This window comes from Parasteatoda tepidariorum, chromosome 5 (genome assembly GCF_043381705.1).
Source record: "Parasteatoda tepidariorum isolate YZ-2023 chromosome 5, CAS_Ptep_4.0, whole genome shotgun sequence".
In the NCBI taxonomy this organism is placed as follows: Eukaryota; Metazoa; Arthropoda; class Arachnida; order Araneae; family Theridiidae; genus Parasteatoda; species Parasteatoda tepidariorum.
The window spans coordinates 49,773,798-49,794,561 of NC_092208.1; the positions used below are offsets into that span (position 1 = coordinate 49,773,798).

General features: G+C 27.7%; 1 protein-coding gene across 1 annotated transcript; it reads right to left on the reverse strand.

The window, feature by feature from the left end:
• Positions 1-581: 581 nt before the first annotated feature.
• LOC107456544 (15-hydroxyprostaglandin dehydrogenase [NAD(+)]) lies at positions 582-17,482 on the reverse strand. Its single transcript, XM_016074430.4, has 7 exons — positions 17,064-17,482; positions 15,286-15,406; positions 14,132-14,238; positions 8,360-8,456; positions 7,258-7,334; positions 3,074-3,219; positions 582-854 (listed from the first exon to the last, which is right to left on the reverse strand). The coding sequence occupies exons 1-7, from the start codon at positions 17,163-17,165 to the stop codon at positions 758-760; spliced, it is 747 nt and encodes a 248-aa protein (XP_015929916.1). The 5' UTR covers positions 17,166-17,482; the 3' UTR covers positions 582-757.
• Positions 17,483-20,764: the final 3,282 nt, after the last annotated feature.

Consider the following 20,764-nt stretch of genomic DNA (forward strand, 5'->3'; position numbering starts at 1 on the left):
TTTAAAACCAGTGTTGGACAGCTGAACTATTTTTGGGTTTATAACTTCAATTCGTAGGTTCCTATAACCAAAAAAAACTAGACAACATTGATCTATGCTATATAGACTGAGGTTTTTTATACACTTGTTTTAAACAATTGTACAATATTATATTATACAAAAAATAGTTTAATTGTGTTATGCTTGCAATAACAAATACATACAGTATTTAAAAATGCTTAAAGCACTTTTTCACTGTTCAAAAAAATAATATTTATAATAACATAAACTTAAACAATTTAATGATATATATATCAATATAAACTGTTCACTTTATAATCAACTTAAATCTTATAATTGCATATAAGAAACTTTTATATAGTTATGTTACTTTTTTAGAATAATTGTTATGAGTAAATAAAATTTTGAAAATAATTTTTTTATTATTAATCAAATTTATAAATAAAGCATCTTTTAGAAAGACATATTAAAATAGATTTCATTGAATATATGACAGAAAAACTAAGTGCATACCGATCAAAGTATGCTAAATGCACTTTAAATTATAAATTTATGAAACAAAAACAAGAAAACAATAAATGTTTTTACATTAAAAACAAGTTTCTATATTTATTGTTTCTTCACAAGCAGAGAACAACAAAATGAACATCAAATAATGTGGATGTATATTAATTGTACATATAATTTTTCGACAAATATGTTATTAAATTGTTATAAACATTTACCTATATTATGCTTTGTAACATTCAGATTACATTTAAACATATTGTAATCCTAACTCATCAACCCTAAGCAGGCTACCATTGCCTCCATCTTTTAATATCTTTATTAAAGCTTTACCAAGTTCATCTGGCCTAAAAAGATTAAAAAGTAAATATATACATGAATTTTGTTGAATTTTTTTTTCTTCTTAAGTTAACACTAATAAGTTTAAAAAAAAAGAGAGAGATAGAGAAGAAGAAGATAGCAATAAAAAGGCAAATAGCAACTGCATATTTTACTTTAGTTTAAACTTATTTCTTTTTTGATTAATATCCTAATATAAACTAAACAAATATAATATCCTAATATAAACTAAACAAAAGGCTCTAGAATAGTTTTATAATATAATTTTGTTACAATATTTGAGTAGGTGAGAATTTTTTAATCATGATTTTAGAAGATTTTTAGAGATAAAATAGAAAATAACATTTTAAAAATGCTAAAAGGATATAAAAAAAATAAAGTGATGAACGTTAGGAGAAAAGTGAAAATACTTATATGATGGCACAAGAAATATTTTCAAAAGTAATAAAGATAACCACCAGAAAATAAATATATCCACTTTTATTTTCTTTTGCATGTTTCAAGAATATAATGTTTTAAGAATTAGTTAAATTTTTACTTTATTTTAAGTTAATAAAATTATATTATGATAATAAGTATGTTGGAACGGATTCGATTCTCTATGAATTGGATAAAATCTTGTACATAATCTTTTAACCCACTAATTGAATAGATAATGAGCTACATAATAGTGAATGCATATTGTGGGGGGCAATAGCTTTTAGGGCAGCAGCATATTTAAAAAATTTAAAATAATGAATTTATGTGTTTTTTTAAACTTTACTTCAATATTAAAAATTTTCTAATAAATTTCGTAATAATTTTTTTTCTTCAAATTTACCTACTTTTACAGTGTATGAGCAGAGAATATAAGAATATTTTTTTACAAATTTTTGCTTATTCTTACAGTGTGCATCTATATATCTGAGGAATATAACTATATTTTGGACTATAACTATATTAGTGGTTATTTATTCATACATATAATAATGTACACACAGAAATTATTAAAAAATATTTTATATAAATGTAAAGGAGAGGTGACATAGTAAATCTTTTCTCATGGAAATAAGGAGTAATTCTTTTTCAATGAAGTAAGAAGAAATATTAAGTTACATAAATTTTTTGAATTTTTAATGCTGAAATTTGAAAGGAATAGGTTAATAGTTTTTAAGATATAAGAGGTAGTTTTTCTCACATGGGATTTTTCGTATGTGAAAAAAGAAGAAAGTGGCACAAATTTAATAGAAGCCACATTTTTCAACTTTGCACACAGGTAAGGCTACCAAAGTGGGGCAGCCATTCCTGCCGCAGAGGACCAAAATTGTGATGGCATGCTTTTAGATCATTTTCGAGGATTTCGATCATTTTCCAAGATCATTGCCAATAACCCATTGTGCTGTACTAGTGCGACATAAATAAAATACTATCACTGTTTTAAGTCACATTAATTTTCTTAGCTTTCAATACTAAAATTTAAAAGAAATAGTTTTTAGGAAATAAGAATTTAAAATGAAATTGAAAGAAAAATTGGCATTCATAAAAAAAGATTTGTCTTTAAACCATTTCTTAAAAACTATGAAGCTGATTTCTTTCAAATTTCAGGTATTAACTTTAAAAGTTATGCAATTTACATGATAATTTTGTTTCTAATATAATTGCTATATCTAGCATAAAGCCTTGCTACTAAAGAGAAAAATGATTATTATATATCACATTTACCTGCCTTGCAACTTATGTCAGATATTTTTAAAACATTTGATACATCTGAAATTTTTTTTTCCTTCTATGAGAATCAGCAATAAATTATCTGTGTGCTAAATACATAAAAAAGTTTCTTTTACAGATAATATATAGAATGACAGTTATGAAACTATCAAAATGAAAATTGAAAATATTCTTTCTTTAAATAGATCAAAAATAATTCACCTAAAAACTCCATAATTTCATCATTTAACCATTAAATTACAGAGCAAAAATTTATATAATTTTCTGTCAGGGCACTTGTTTATTCTTTTTAAGTAATTAAACACTTCGAGAAGTAGCATTTTTGAAAATACATTTAGGGGCTAAAATTGAATGCAGAGCTTAATTTTACAAAATGCAGAATTGATTGAACTGTGCCAAATTTAAACAATACTCTAAGGATTCTGACAAAACTTTAAGAAAAAACAGTAATGTGCTTAGGAGTCTCAAAATTTAAAGGGGTCAAGATTTAAATCAATATATTTTTAAATAGAATACTTACTCAATGAAAGTTTTAGAGACCAAGAAACGTTTTTGTTCAGCGTCATTTAGAGAGTTGGAAACTGAGCTTTGAGTGATGTAAGTGTTGACAGGCCCGGGACAGATAGCATTCACTTTAATTCCAGTTTTTTTCATGTGATAATCAGACTACAAAATAAAATATCTTAGATTGATATTTAAACTAATTATTTTAAAAGAATTTTTAAAAAGAGTATAGAATGTGAATGAAGCCTTAACCGCAACCGCGGCGCCATATTGGTACAACCAAAACACATCGAACTTCGTTGAACTAGAGCTGTATGTGTTTAAACATTCTTCAAACTGAGTTCTAAAATGTTCTAGAAGAGATTGTGTGTTTCTTTTAACAATTTTATATAATTTAAATTATTGTATTTATTAAAAGTAATTTAAATTTTTGGTTGTTTTCTTTAATATAATTCCTTTAACATAACTCTCTTTCCTAAAAAGCAGGGTTCTCCAAGTGGGCCCACCTTGAAAAAACCCACTTGGAACGAAAAGTGGTTTTTTAAAAAAAAAATAATAAAAAAAATTTATAATAATGTTTTTATTAAAAGTTAGTGTTGCACATTTACTTATATATAATTTATTATGCAGCATAAATTTGTCTGATTAAGTTTTTAATATTTGTAAAGTAAAAGAAACTCGAATCTTATAATTTTGTAGTACTATTGAAAACTTTAAGTGGGTTTTTTCAAAAAATAATATTTTAATGATATTAAATCAAATAGAAATTTAAATAATACAGTCTGAAAAGATCAGTTTTTCAAATATAGTTGCATGCTTTATATATTAATAAACAAGTTATAATTATAAATTCATATGTTTAAAAAAATTGAAAAGAAACAATTTTTTTTTTTTTTACTAAGTGATACATTAACAAATTTAAACAGTTTTATTTTCCGACTTTAAAAAAGTAAGCTAAAACTTTTTATAAGAGAACTTTTTAAAATTATTTATCTAAAAATGAAATAATTTTCTTAGGGTTAATTATTTGAAAAAAATGGGACAAGTATCTGATACTCTTTATAATTATATGTAATTTTAATTTCACTTTCTATTAATCTTATTATAAAAACATGGAAGAACATTAAATATTTATTTCAGTTTTTTATTAAAGTCAAAAGTCAGATGAAATGTTAGTTTTTACTGATTATAAATATTTACAGATTATAATTTTATAATATATATGTTACTGTGAATGACCGAAGTCTCGAAAATTTCGACATTCACGTAGTCGCTTGGTGTATGTCCGAAATATTTGCTAAATATCCTTATTTCTGACTTTCACCGGTGAATGTCAACAATCACATAGTCGCTTTGGTGAATGTCCGAAATATTTATTACATTCGATTTGATATGAATTTATTCGTGGATATAATTAGATTTATTTGATATTTTAATACTTACTGTCGATAGATCAGAAGAAACATCAGTGTTTGGAGTATCGGGCAACCACTGCCCGGTATACACCAAGTATCGGGCAATTATATACCGGGCAGTGGCACTTAACCTTAAAAAAAATCAGTGTAGGGTATACCAGGCAGTGGCACTTAACCTTAAGTGGCTTGGTAGCTGATGTTTTTTAAGGTCAAATGCCATTGCCCGGTATATATTTGCCCGATACTCCAAACACTGATGTTTCTTCTAATCTATTGTCAGAAAGTATTAAAACACAGAATAAATATAAATATATCAAATAAATATAATAATATCAACGAATAAATTAATATAAAATTGGATATAACAAATATTTCTGACATTCACCAAAGCGACTATGTGATTGTTGACATACACCGGTGAGGGTCCGAATGTACAAGAATGTAATGAAATATTCGATCTTTAACCTACGTATTTGGTGTTTGTCATTCACCGGGGAAAGTCAACAACCACCTATTTCGGTCATTCACCGTACCACACACACACATATATATATGTATGTTTAATAAATATAGTAAATAAATGTGTGTAAAAACAAAAAGATTAATAAACTTGTTCCCTTTATACTGCTGCATTTATATTTTACAATGCTTGAATTAAAAATTGTGAAACATTATGTACTTAACACTAAAGAAGATTCAAACATATATTAGTGATAATGCGTTATTTAAACTTAATATAAAATACATATAACAAAATTAAAATAACTTTTTGGATTTATTTCTATTTTTAAGCTTGTGCGACACTTTTTGATAAATAAAAATATTTACACAGTAAAACTTAAAGTTTATGAGCACTAAATGAAAAAACCCAATTTTCCCCGTCTTTTTTTTAATAAAACCGAAACGGGTTGGGTTTTTTCAAACGCTGCTAAAATCAGCAAGTAATTATATATTTACTCATTGCATTTTCAAAGTGTTGACATTTAAATCGTGTACTTTGCAGGATTTCTATGTGCCTTAAAAAGGCTTTAGTATTCATTTTATCTTTTCTTAAAAGCCTTAAAATTTGTTTCATCTGAGTCTCCACCTTCCTCTACTAACGTCTCAATTGCTGTGTCAAAGCTTTAATTTATTATAGAGCATTCATTATAGATAATAATGCCTGGGCATTTATTATAAAGCATTTATTTGCTCACCACTTCATGTATTTTGGGAATGAGATAGAGCATTTCATGAGTGGAGTTTAAACCTCAATTGGAAAATAAATATTTATATATATTAAATACTCTGGGTATTTACCTTAAAAAATAAATACACAGTTATTTTACATTGCTATTTGTAAATTACAGTTTTGTACACTTCATATGATGAAGTGCTTTTCAAAAGAAAAAGAAATTAGACTTCTCTGCTTAGTAATAAACAGTAGGTTATGGACTAGTTTTATTACTCAATTGTTTACTCAAATGGCTTAATGCTGATTATTGCTATTCTTTTATCACAAAACAATATTTTTCTCTTTAAATATTCTAACTTTAAAGAAAAGTGCGTTTCATATTATTTTCTTTGTATTCAAACTAGTGGGGTTTTAATGTGATATTCTTTGAATAAATTTTTAATAGGAAAGCTGCCCCCTTAAATAACAATAATATATTACTTTTAATGCCTAGATAAAATAAAAAGGAACCAAAGTTCCCGAAAACTGCTGTAAAGTTCTTTTTTTAATTCAGTTGTAAAATAGAGCTATCTTAGAACATTATTTTTTGGGAAGAAGAAAAGAAACTAATGTTGAAAAAAGGTGTTATGTATTAACAACAAAACTATTTCAATCTCGTTTTCGAAATTTTCCAATCATAAGAGAAAAGATCAAAAACAACCTAACTCTTCCTCTTGAAACCTGAGCGGCTCTGCAAAGTTTCTGGTTATACCAACATGGCCGTCGCTACTTGACAGTTACTTCACTCGCGCCAACAGGGAAGGGGAGGAATGCCCACTCCTTCTTATTTATAACTCTATGTTTGAAACATATAACATTGAGTAAAAAAAATTTTTAGAGCTCAATAGTTACCATTAGATACCTCCATATATGATTAAAGTTTTGAGCGCAATTTCTTGTCATCAACACACACATATTGAAATACTATTTATGATGCATTCATATTTACTTATATTGTATATAAAAATTTTAAGTTCATGCTTTTTCCATCTTTTGTATTTGTAGGGAACATTTTTTCAACAACTATAAATTATGCTAAATAATAAGTCCAAAAAGTAAGAACTGAACAACAGCAATTTTAAAACACACAGGATAAATTCCAATATTTTTTTTTTCTTTTGCTAATTAAATAGCTAATCGGTAAGTTAGCAAACATCAAAAATATCTTATAAGCAATTGGAAAAAAAGCGTGTGTGGTTTAAATTATAACATTGCATAATGCTAGTCCTATGAGAAAAATTCATTTTTTACATGTCCCTCCCCCAACAGACAAATAAAAAATCTTAAAAATTTTTAAGATTTAGAACTAAAACTCATGCTTTTCGATCTTAAGGATCCTGGAAAAAATGATTTTAGAGCTATATAAGAGACACAAAAGACTGAAAACTTTTCTTTCAACTATTGTAGGAAATAGTAATCCTCAGATAAATACAATGGGTTTGGTAACGGTGCAAAATTTTAAATATGATATGTGTGCAATGATTTCAAAACGTTTGGTGACTAATAATATAACGCACTTAACTATGGTAAAAAAATGATAAACAATAGAATAAGCCATATAAAAGTACCCACCCCATAACTTTTTGTTAATCCTATTACAGCATATTTAGTAGCACAATATACTGGAGTAAAAGGACCACTTTTGAAACCTGTAACAACAACCTGAGTTGAAGATCAATTAAAATAAAAAAATCTATTGAAAAATAATATGAATAAAAAAAAAATACTTAAAGAAAAGCTAGTTAGTTTTAAGCCAAAAGAAGACAAATTTTCATGCAATTCTACATACTTTGATACTTTACTACTAAATTGTTAACATAATTTAAAATATTGTTTTTTAGAAAAACTTCTTCGAAAAATCACTGTTTTTTTTTTTTTTTTTCTTATTGTAAAAAAAAATGTTAATTTGAAATTTCTGAGTCTTCCAAGTTCCCTAGGTTTTCTCTGAGGTGTAGGAAACTTGGAAGTGTTAATATAATGTATACATTTTTTCATTGCTATATAGGCTCTAATTGAATAAATATTTTTGCCAACTTCTTTATAAAAGCAATAGAATAGTTAAATATTATAATCAATATAAATGGTTTTGAATAAGTTAAAAACATAAAAATGGATAAGTTTAATAAGCATTTAAATAAAGATTTTTTATCATTTAATAGCTTGACTTTTATTGAAAAAAATCTCCCTATTCAAAAAGGAAAGATAAAAAATTTATAAGAAGTACAATTATTGTTAAAGTAAAATAAGAATTCAGATCTTTTGAAATTGAAATTTACATGTTTAGCACTGTTATGCAATTAATATATGACAGGCAATCTTAAGAAGAAAGGAGATCAAAATGGTGCACTTACGTGTAAATATAAACACAATACAAAATATAATGAAATATAAAAAATAAAAATAATATTTTCTTTTAAATGTCATTATTGTTTTATTTTTAATAACTACAAAAGTTCATTTTAAACCCTTTCAAAAGTGCAGTTATCAGTTTTTGCAACTGGATTACACATTTAATCTAATTAAGGATAAAATACATTACAGTCAATTCACACTTAACATAAGAACATTTGAAATAAATCATGCAATCAGAATTAAAAGCTAATTGAAACACATATAAAGAAATAAAATGTGCTTAACAGCACTATCAATACCACAAAGTTCTTTTACTACCTACCCATACGGGATGAAGTATTAATCACATCACCACCACTGCCACCATTGTCAGTACCCATATACAGGAAAGCAAGTTGAATTCCGTGTATAACACCAATCTAAGGAAAATTTTTAAAAAACTTAAACAATTATAATATTGCATTAAAATGACTCATTAAACAATAGAAAACAATTGCTCATCATCTTTACTATCAAAGAATTTTAAAGTTGCATTTTAACATTGAATTTTAGCAAAACAGTAGAAATTATCAGTTTTCAATAAGGAACTTAGTTATAATACTCAATAGTTATTTAATTTTAGATTTAATATAATTTTTGAAAAAGAAGTATTGATCATAAATGTTGATATTCACGAAAAAATTGGGAACTGTTAAGCCAGATAACATAGTGTATTTTTAAAACACTGCCTATATTTCTATTTTTAGATATTGAAAAGACAAGATAAAAGTAAAATTAATTTTCTTACAGACAATTATCTACTTTTCTTAATCAAGTAGTAGAAAGTCCACTTATATGGCCATACATTCAAACTTAAAAAAAAAACATCATCTACTAGAAGATCGGCAAACATGTTGTTTATCAAAAAGAATACTTTCAAAAATTCACAATTCTTTTTATGATGTCCCTACCATGACTACTGGCGTGTTTTCACATAGCATTTCCAGCTTCAGCTGCCTATTTTAATATTGAGTTGACATTCTTTGACAATTCCAGTACTGTGGCCACAGTGGTGACACTTTGATCTGTTTTCAGTCGTCCGAGATTGTAAGCACTTAGATGATGTGTTACGAGGAACAGTCCGAGATATAAGTGTAGTAAGCAGCTGTGTAACGGGGCGCCGGAGTCAAGTAAGGCTAGATTTAAAAATAAAAAACTTTTTATGTCTTTTTCCCTTCTAAAAGCTTTTTTTCTTGCTTGCTTGTTGAAAAATACAAGTTAAAATGAACTTTTTTCCTAAAATAAAATTTTGAAATATATCTAATACTCTGCTAAAAAAAATAACCCTTTAAACTGTGTAGCAATGCAGCATTCCTCGTCTTAGATCTTTTCACTAGTACTGATGGCATTCTGGTCTTACAATTTAAGATCTGCTGATGCCGAAATGATGGTCACTCATAGAGACTAAAACCTGCTGAGTCTCCTTTAATGTTTCTACAGAAAAACCGTTTGGAGAAAATGGGAGTGACTTGCCTATAGTAATTTCCCCTTCCACAATGTTCTAGGAAAAATTTGCTATGGGAAGGTAAGTGTTTTTTTAAAGAAAAATGAGAAGTTGCAAATATTGATATAACATTGGACATTGGTCTCTTTTTACGGAAACAATTAATTCAAAATTTTTAAGAAAAACAAATAACAAGCAAAAGATGGTTTCTGATTCGTCAGCAAAATTAATTATTACTATGTTAAAGGAAGGGTATAACGGACACTCCTTGAATTTTCGGCTGCACAATGCGTTGAAAGAAAGTAACCATCTAAAATTTTTATCAATTTTTCAAATTATAAAGGTATATCAGCAATTTCAGATTCAAGTTACTTTTTGCATCTTTCTAAAAGTAAATACAAAATTTATAACTTTCATTCAGTTAAATTATAATTTTATAAATTTCTACTTTTTAAAATGTGATATTAATTTAAAAGTCTTATAGTCATATTGTTTTCGTTTATTTTATCAGTATATGATTTGTTAACGATGCTTTATTTTAGTTTAATTAAATTTCAGAAATATAAAATTGTTTCCCTTTTAATTAGTATAAAATATTGTTAGATTGGTATTCATTTTTTAAAAATTCATTATTGAATTACTTCTTTTCTTCCCCAATTCTATTGTGTTTTCTTTACCTTTAGTGTAACTCAAAATACTGATTAGGTAATTATTCTGTAATTTTATCTGTGAGACTTGTTAAAGTAGACTTAAAAAAAATAATGTATATTGCCATTTCATTGATTTAATTTTGATTTTTCAGATTATTATGTTTTTCTACATTTTATAATTTTCTCAATATTAAATTTAAAATTACGTCAAATTTGAATAAAATTAAAAATTTTAATATTGTTTGTTACATCTCCTATCGATAAATTGTAATCCTAAATGTACAATATTTTTTTTCCCCATTTCAAAATTTCTTATACTGCATTTTTTTAAATAGTAATATTTTTAAAATTTCTTAAATATTTACTAATTGGAATAAAATTTTGGAAATTTTTTAAAAGCAGCTAATTTTTGCTTTATATAAGACATCAAGACATTTATTTCATTAATTTTAAGTTCTAGTGATTCATTAAGTTTCAATGATCAATCTTTTTTTTGTAATTTTATTGCTGTTTTTGTTACATTAAATTGTACAATATATTTTAACTAGTTTTTTTAAATTTTAATCAACAATGTAAATGTCCAGGTTTTCAGAAATCTTTTGCTATTTAGCCTACAAAATTAAAATGACGGATTGATAAAAATAATTATGTTTTTGAGTAAAATATCAGGAACAGGAATTTTGGAAATGTTAAAGCGAGCAGAATGTTGAGGAAGCTGATGGTGTACAGTCAGACAATTATGATGAGTGATTGAAGTACTCCTACCTTTATTCTGTGGCGTAACTACCACTACAAATATTAAATATCAAATCACTAGTATATAAGACATGTTAACTTGATTCTATCATGAGGTACCTTTTGATAGATGAAGGTTGATATCAGGGCTAAAGAGAATAGAAGGGCTGGTTCACTCCTTTGAACTATCTCTCGCCGCTCCGATCCTCAGACGTCACTCTAGTGACGTCACTTTGGCGCAAAGCTCGCACTTTTACTTCAAGAACGGAGCGTTTGGCCTTACTAGCTCTAACTAATATTGGATCATTTCTTTTTGCGAGATATTCTAAGACATTTGTTATTTTCTATAATGACTTTCCTCAGTTTTTGCAGTGAATTTACAAGAATTTAAAACTATTATCGAAATGCCAGTTTGCGCGATTGCAACTTGCAAAAATTCTGATATAAAAACAAAAGGAAAAAGTATAATTTTTCGCGTGTTCCCTAAAGTAAATGAACAACTATGTAAAGAATGGATTCCGAAATGACACAGTTAATATAAAACAGCAATACGTTTATTCTGTCGTAAAGAACTTTTATAAAAATTCATTATCTAAATAGAAACCGCCTCGTTACTTCATAAAGAAAGGCAGGTGAAAAGAATTAAAAAATAGATAAAGTCAAAGAAAATTAAAATGTAAGTAAAAAGTATAAATAAAATATATAGTATATAGTTGAAATTCTCCTAATTTCATAACATATTTTTTAATGTAGTTATTCTAAATATTTATGATTTTTTTTAAAAATTATATTCTCTTCAATTTAAATATCTATAAATTATATCATCGTAAATTTAAATGTCTATAAACAATTGTAAAATTTCTAATGTCATTATGAACCTAAATTATTATTTTGTTTCAGTAATTAGCGTTTAAGGTTGATGTTTCCTAATGATTAAGTATGAACAAATTGCTATTAACGACATATTTTAAAATCAGGGATTCTAAATTTAACTTAACTTATCTTTATAAAAGAATATGTAGATAAAAAAAGTGTCGATATATGCCTTCATTTTTCTTAATAGTTAAAGTTAAAACTGAACTTTTTAAAATAAAGTATTTATCGTGTCATTTTCACCAACTAGCAAAACATTTTTATAAGTTTAAAATGGTATTTTTTTAATATAATAACCAAGAAAGTTTTTTTTGAACTATGTTTATGAACGGAAATAATGTGTTAATTACGTAAAGTTTGAAGGCTAATAACCAGAAAAAGTCTAACTTATTTTTACAAAGAGAAAGATGCAAAGTTATCATATCTTTGCTTGCGATCTCCGAGATCTGTGGACACAGTGACGTCATGAGGAGGCAAATCGTAGCTTCAGCTCTAAGAGCGGAGTGAACTAGCCCTTGTATTCTCTTTAGCCCTGGGTTGATATAGTCGATAATTAATTCTCCACATTGGTGTCCCGGGCATGATATGAAAATGAGGGGAATTAATTATCGACTATATCAACCTTCATCTATCAGTGAATTGGTATTTAATATTTGTAGTGGTAGTTACACCACATTACTATGTTGTTTATGATCGAGACGAGACTGAGCAGCAACAGTGCGAGGAGTTGGTTAAACTCTCAGTCACAAGTAAACTGTTCAATGTGGATCATCCATCGAAGTATGCGTTTCTGTCAAAGTAGGCATGTTCACATTGGTGATCTCCGTGATGTGAACATGCTTAATGTGGCATAACTACCACTACAAATATTAAATACCAATTCACTAGTATATAAGCCATGTTAACTTGATTCTATCATGAGGTACCTTTTGATAGATGAGGGTTGATATAGTCAATAATTACTTCCCCACATTGGTGACCCGGACATGATATGAAAATGAGGGGAATTACTTATTGACTATATCAACCTTCATCTATCAGTGAATTGGTATTTAATATTTGTAGTGGTAGTTATGCCACATTACTACGTTGTTTATGAAAGAGGCGAGACTGAGCAGCAACAGTGCGAGGAGTTGGTTAATCTCTCAGTCACAAGTAAACTGTTCAATGTGGATCATTCATCGAAGTATGCGTTTCTGTCAAAGCAGGCGTGTTCACATTGGTGATTTCCCTACGTGATGTGAACACGCTTAATGTGGCATAACTACCACTACAAATATTAAATACCAATTCACTAGTATATAAGCCATGTTAACATGATTCTATCAAGAGTTACCTTTTGATAGATGAGGGTTGATATAGTCGATAATTAATTCCACTCAATTCATTATATTTTATAAAATTATTCAAGATCATGCTGTGAGAAACAATCCATGAAAAAACTATGAATAAGGGCAGATGAATGAAATAAAGAAATGTACTGATATTTATAATAAATATTTAGCAATGAATTCACATAATCAAGTAAAAAACTTTTGAATGAAGCATTTCTATACATCTAAATAATCTAATGCGTATACATTTGAACAATTTTGAATTTATTATTCATTTCTTTTTTCATTATCAAATAAAATAATTTTAAAATATAAAAAGCAAGATTTAATTGAATGCAAAAGCTAAATATTGTATGCAAAATTGTATGCGAAAGAATTGTATGCAAAAACAATACTTTCTTTTCATTTAAAAATACCAGGCATAAATAGCTAGAAATGTAAATATAATATAGATGTCTAATATTTTGATTGCTATTCTAAAATTGCTTAGGATAGGATATATTTTTTTTTCGCTATTGAATATAAATAAAATTTAGAGACTTTGAATTATTTTTTAAAATTATGAAAAAAATTTATTTTACTAAGTACATATTTATTATTATTATCCTTAATGTCCTTATTATTATTATCCTGTCTGGCCAACTATGATGATGATATCCTTAAGGTAGGGAGAGCGCCAAAAACATTTTTGCTTACACTTAAAATTTGGGTCTGACTGGTTCTGTGTCTTTCTGACATTTTGTCCTTAATTATTGCAACAAAATCTTGAATTTCACAGAAATAAGTTCAACAACCTACAGCACTATATTGGTTAAATATCTAAAAGCATTAGTTTTCGAATAAATGAAGAGCTTGCATACACTGCCCTTTATACAGATAACGAGTCCTACTCTACCACGCCCTTTGCGCTTGATATTATGGCACTGTCTGGAATGCTATTTTGCATAAATTAGTTGTTTCTTAGCAATTGTCAAGCAGAATTGAAATTGTATTGAAAGTCTTTATCTCATCCAACTTACCATATTGACTTCAATTGTCTTCTTCCATTCCTGCTCATTCATTATTCCAGCATTATTTACAACTAAATTGATTTGTCCAAATCTTTCTATTGTTTTATCAAAAGCATCTAAAAATATCTTTAATAATTAGTGTAAGTTATAACAAATATAAATTATATTTAATTCTGAGAAAAGAAAAATTTAAAATTTCATTTGTGCATTGAAAATGTCTACTATAATATATTGAGTTTTATGTAATACACTTTCTCTTTTGAATGTGAGGATTATTTACTTTTAACTCTGACTACTTTTAAAAATTGCTTTAAATGCTTTAAAGTGGCAGAGTTGCTAACAAATTCTGAGGTGATTATCAACTAATCGTTCAACTTGTAACAGGATAATAGCTTTTCGGACCATAAAAAAATTTAAATTTTTAACATTCTTCCAATTATTGTAATAATAATATTATAATAAAAACTACACTCAAACAAAAATTTTTACATCGGGTAACTAATATCCACAAATTTAGACATTATAACAAAATGATAAATATAATTAAATTAAATTGAATACATATAATTTGAAAAAGAGTGTCAATTCCAATGTAGCACAAAATTACTCTCGTAAATCAACTAAATTCAGAATGTATAAAGAATTAAATAATAGCTGTCACACTTATTACTAAGGAAATGGTCTTAAAATAAATAGAATTTTTTAAATAAAAAAAATTTATTAAGTAAAATTGCAATGCACCTAAAGTTATAAATAAATAAATAACCATTGAAGACCTAAAAGTTTTTAGATGACAGGTTGATTCTAGAAATTAGGCTCACATACAGTAAAAACATACAATTAATGATTTAACAGAAATTTAATTTTCTTTTTAACCCAATAACAGTTCTGCACCTAAAAAGCTGTAAACTTCAATTTTCTCTACCTAGCAAAATCAGTTTTTCCATGTAATTAGATAAGGAAATAGTGTATAAAGAAGAAACGTTCTCCTAATTTTGACCATTTGCTAAACCACCAGCGGGTAAATGGTTTGGTAAAACAATTGTTGTTTTTTTTTATAAATTCTCCTCACAAGCTTTGGCATTATAATGGTTTTCAAAAACCACACTGTTGAAATTTTAATATGCCTATTTCATTAAGTCACACACATTTTTTGGAATTACCTTTAAAATCATTAAAAGAAGTAACATCACATTTTTGAAAGAAAATATTTTCTTTCAAATTTTCAGGTAGTTTCTTGATAAAATCTTCAGCTGCATTTTCACTGACATCGCACAGGCATATCTGTAATTATATGTTCTAAGTTTAAACAATGTGTATATAAAACAAAGTGTCAAGCCTCACTAAATACATTTATCCATTTAAATTGTAATAACAATGAATGCATTAAAATTATTTAGTAAGTGTTCAATTCTTGAGGAAAAACTGAAATATGCATAGGAAACAAAAACATTCGTAAAAATTATTTCTAATTAATTTCTTACTTATTTAAGAATAAAAAAATAAGGCGATTAAAATTGTATATGTAAAGCAACTTATATATTTAAAACAAAAACATTGAGATTTAGTCTCACCAAATGTACTGCAGTAGTAAATAGCTTATTTATTTGTTAATTTTTTTTCCTTTCTATTTTTTTTTGACATTATGAAAATATCATTTTTATGTAAAACAAATAATTATTTTAAAAATTTGAATTGAATTTATGTTATATATATAATACAGTGAAACTTCTAGGATAGACCACCGCTATTTATGACCACTTTTGAGAGGCAAGGAATTTTTTTTATAAATTTTGTGTTGAAGAAAACCTTTAGAAGAGACCATCAAAACTTCTGAGAATGCACTAAAGACAAACAATGACTTATTTTCAGAGTTGAAATTCAAATTAAAAAATAAAGTTATATTAGAAAAAATTAAGCATCTCAAACAAACATCTTCTCATCATTTAAAGCAAACTAATTTTCAAGATAAAGTTATTATAGTTGGAAAATGTATTGTTAAGATTTATTTTTTATAAAACAACTTCAATTAAATTATGTTTGTAAAATTTCACTTCTTTAAATGAAAAAATTAAAAAATAACTATTAAAAAAGTGGGGAAAAAAACAAGCTTTAACTACAAAAAAAAAGCAAATTTAAATCAAATATTTTTGATTTTTCAAAAAATAAAAAAAAATCTAGCCTAATCTTAAAGACAAGACTGGCGTTAGATCGAAGAGCTACAAAATATTTAAATGAAGTGGAATCATTAATATTTCATTAACAACAACATTGTCTACAATCAACATTGTTTTCAATATTCTAGAATATTTTCATGAAAGATATTAATTGGTTAACCAGGATAAAATTACAACTTGAAGAAAGAAAATAAAGAAGTAGAATGGAATGGCAAAACTTTTATACAGTCAAACCCCACTATAGTGAATCTTCAAGGGATCAAAATTTCGGTTCACTATATCTGTTCCGGGAGATCATTAAATGTGTTAACTTGCTTTTATTTTTTATTATTCTTCGTCTTGTGAACCAAAAAAAATTAGTAATCTTTAGCTGATGCAGGGAAAAATTTGTCCATACATCTGCCTGGGTAGGTCTTTGTTTATGGACGGAAAAGTGTGATAAAAGAAGCAAACAAGAGAAAATGCTTATCACTACATTCCACTCTATAGATGGTTTTAAAAATCAGTATAAGTATTTATTTTGAAGTAGACATTTCAATATTATTTTTAAAAAAATTGAAGGAAAAAAAATCAGTCGAACACAGAAAAAAGTTCATAATATTCAACTTCCTCACTTTTTTAGTTCACTATAGCCACAAAAAATAACATTAGGCAAGGCATCCGAACATTTCGTTCTCTATATCCTGGAGTTCACTATAGCGGGGTTTGACTGTACTTTTAATTTAAAAAAATTAAAATAATCAGTAGCCTAAAGTAATATTCACTTTCATTCCTTCTTTTAACAATTCCAAACAATAAGATTTCCCAATACCTTGTGCACCACCAGTTACAATAGCTACTTTATCGGTGAAAGTCATTTTAACCATAAAATAAAATTTTAGAGATTAAACAAAAAAAATTTTTTTTTCTGAGAATGATGATTCTGCGTATTATTAAATCTGCAGAATCATCATTCAGAATCATATTATCACCGCAGATTATTAAATTTCGTTATCTCTCGTAACCTAAAATCTTTTCTTCTCGTAAGATTAAAAGAATCCTCATAAGCTCTGACGTTTCAAAATATTGTTGTTTTAACAAAAAAATCTCAAACTTTATGAAATAAACAAGTACATTAGTGAAGAAGTATATAGTTTTTTTAAAAATTTTTACAATTGATGTGATGGTGAAAATCAATTATTGAGTATTATTTAAAATCAGTTGTTTGCTTATAGCTTGAAATGTACATAGTGGTCTTAATTCAAAACCGTTTTTCATATGCGCAGTTTCGCAACTCACTAAAAAGGAGACGAGCGTTCAGTCCCTGTGAGGGATCTCTGTTCTAAAAATTTTATTTTAAAAAGACAAGATGGTTAGTTTTTGAATATTCACATAGAAATTTTACGACCAGTTTTTAAGTTTTTTGAAGGCGTTGGTCAGCTTACACGTACCTTACACCATTCCCAACAAATAAGGTTGCTCACCACTCAAACTCTCCTCTTTTTAGGGGCGATACGGCAAGTTTCTGAAAACTTACTAACCTGGTTCTCGTTCACATTTCTGAATTTACACCCATTATTTGTCCCGCAATGGGCTGATTGTTAAGACACGGTTCCCAGCAGATCACCGAAGTCAAGCATCATTGACTGCGGTCAGTGTGCGGGTGGGTGGCCACTTGGACAAGTCTGCATAGGGATCGATTATGTGGTTTATTGGTCCTCGTTAAACTGTTCTACCGTAAAGTGCTCGACTTCGCGTGCAGGTCATCGGGCTACCGAAGCAGGGGTGCCATCCCCTCTGCAGAGGATCAAAATTGTGATGGCATGTCTTCGGATCATCCTTAGGGATGGTTCCCAGACCGTCGCCAATAGCCCATTGTGCAGCTCTAGTGCGACGTAAATGAACTACTACAACAACACCCATTATTTTTTCGCAAGTAATGTGAATGGTTATATTCAGGATGCTAGATTAATGCGAACTAGAGCCTGATGGGTGAATTTTTCACTGATAAATACAGGGGTCGGAGGTGCTTACGTCATGCGATTTCTCATACATATCGATTAAGTTTCAAGTTTATCGAGGTTTGAGGGACAGGCAATAAATAACGAACCGAAAAGAATGTTTCTGGACACCCTAAATCAAACAATGCCGCGAAAAAATTGCAACTCACGTCAATTACCTTGATTATCATATGAAATAACAGCACAAAATTTTGTAAACCAATCTCTATCTTACATATTCATGGAGTTACAGACATTTTTATGAAAAAAAAATTTTTTTTGATTACGTTTTCGTACTATAACTGCAAAAATATTCGTTAAAATTAAGCACGATTTTTAGAGTAAATTTTAGTTATTAATAAAAAATTTCATTTTAAAATAAAAAATTTGTTAAAAATTGCTCAACATATGAATATTCAAAGTAATACTTTCATACTGCGCATGTGTGGTTAACATTAAAAAAAAATAAATTATAATTTTGTTTAGAATTGTATTTGGTAACTCATGAAGAAAGTCTGATTCTAATATCTGGAAAATGTAAAAAAATTCTGGCGAATTTCTAAATTTCTATTCTTTAGTAATTTTTTATTGAAGGCTCGGATGATAAGGGATTTTCTTGGAATTTCATTTTGTATCATAAAACAAAATTTCATAACAAATGTTTTATAAAAATGTACGTATCTAATGGCTTATAGCTGTATTTTTTTGGTATAGGGTGTTCGAAAACATTTTTTTTTCATTCGTAATTTATTGCCAGTCTCTCAAGCCTGTAATAGCTTAAAACTTAATTGATATGTATTTGAAATCGCGTGATTTAAACACTTATAAAGTTTCAAAATATTTCTCTACGTTTTCCTTGAGAAATATGAAAAAACGAATTAGTATTGAAGTGTTCCAATATTTTGTCCAACCCCTGTATATTCTACCGATCAGGTTCTCATTCACTTGCGATTTTCTCGAATGGGGAAAAAACGTATTCTTAAGAATTTTCCTTTTTTTCTCGAAAGGCTTATAGCTGACAAAATATATTTTAGATTTCCGAATTCTGAAGCGTCTACGGATTTTACACCTTGAATAGATAAAGGTAAATGTGAGTGTAGAGAATATAATTTCCTTTTACCTTAAAAAAAAAAAATAAAAAATTCAGTGCAAAGAATGCAGGACAGGTGTGTGCCAGAAAATAGCCATATTTTCTTCAAAATTAATTTATTTTTATTTTTGTGTCAATTGTGCGTGATATTTCGTATTTTTTAAAAATTTTTCTTTATTTATTCGTCAAGTGTGCCATCACGCTATGACGTTTTTATTTTTTCAATGACACCATCTTTTTCACGTCTATCAATTTCATTTTCTATGTGACTTTTGATGCAAACGGTACCGGCCAAACTCGGAGGGAAGTGGTACAGCATTAGGCTGTTACTTTAATTCTACTTCATACTTATTTATTTCATCTAATTTATTTAAAAAATATCCTTACATTGATCAAGTAATTTATTTAAATTTAAATTACACGAACTTTTAAACATTTCTACAGAATTCCAAACAGGATTAGTTTTATAAAGTTATATTCACGTCCAAAAATGCTATCTAAATCTTCCTTTACTATGTAAAAATTCAAGTTGAGTTTTTTTATTTCGATACTCTACTCTTACTGTGATGTAGCTTAACAGAAGGACCAAGCGGAATCAGTTTTAAAAACTTATAATCATTGGATGAATTTCTTTTCCCCATATTTTCAGAAATTTTTTAAACTCATTACTGAAGCCACGGTGGCTCAGGGGATAAAGCGTTCGCCCCGCAATGAGGTGACCCATATTCGAATCCCAGCGGAGTCTGGTTGGTAAAAATTTTGCTCCGCTCGCACTGACCACAGTGCTGATGTAAAATAGCCTCAGTGGTAGAGTTATCATGAGTTAGAATCAGGCTAACCGTGGGAGATTTTCCTCTCCATGTAACACAAATGCCGGTTATTTCCATCAAAAATCCTTCACAGAGGCTAATTTGTCCCAATGCGTAATCCAGGATTTCCCTTGCCATCTGGGTTGGGTTTAAAATTTTAAGGCTATATGGAGATTAACATTAATAGTCGTTAACTCAGAATCGGAGCTTGTTGAACGTCAATTATAAAAAAACGAGAGAAAAAAATTTCATTACTGAAACTGTCCCACCTGTACCGACATAAATTCGAACTGGTTAATTTTCGATTTCAGCCGTTATCATAATTAGAGACTTTAATGGTTCCACTTCATTTAAGACATTTTAATATGTAAATATTTTTGCCATTATTATTTTCTAAAAAATTCTCTTCAACATCGATTTGTTTTTGTCTTATCAATCTTGATTAATTTATCTTAACATAACATATGCTTTTTTGATATGTCGGAGTATGATATGTTTTTACAAAACCCTCATTTATAAGAAATAAACTCGCAATCTATATATATATATATATATTTCTCTTACACGGCGACAAAAAAAAAGCCTCA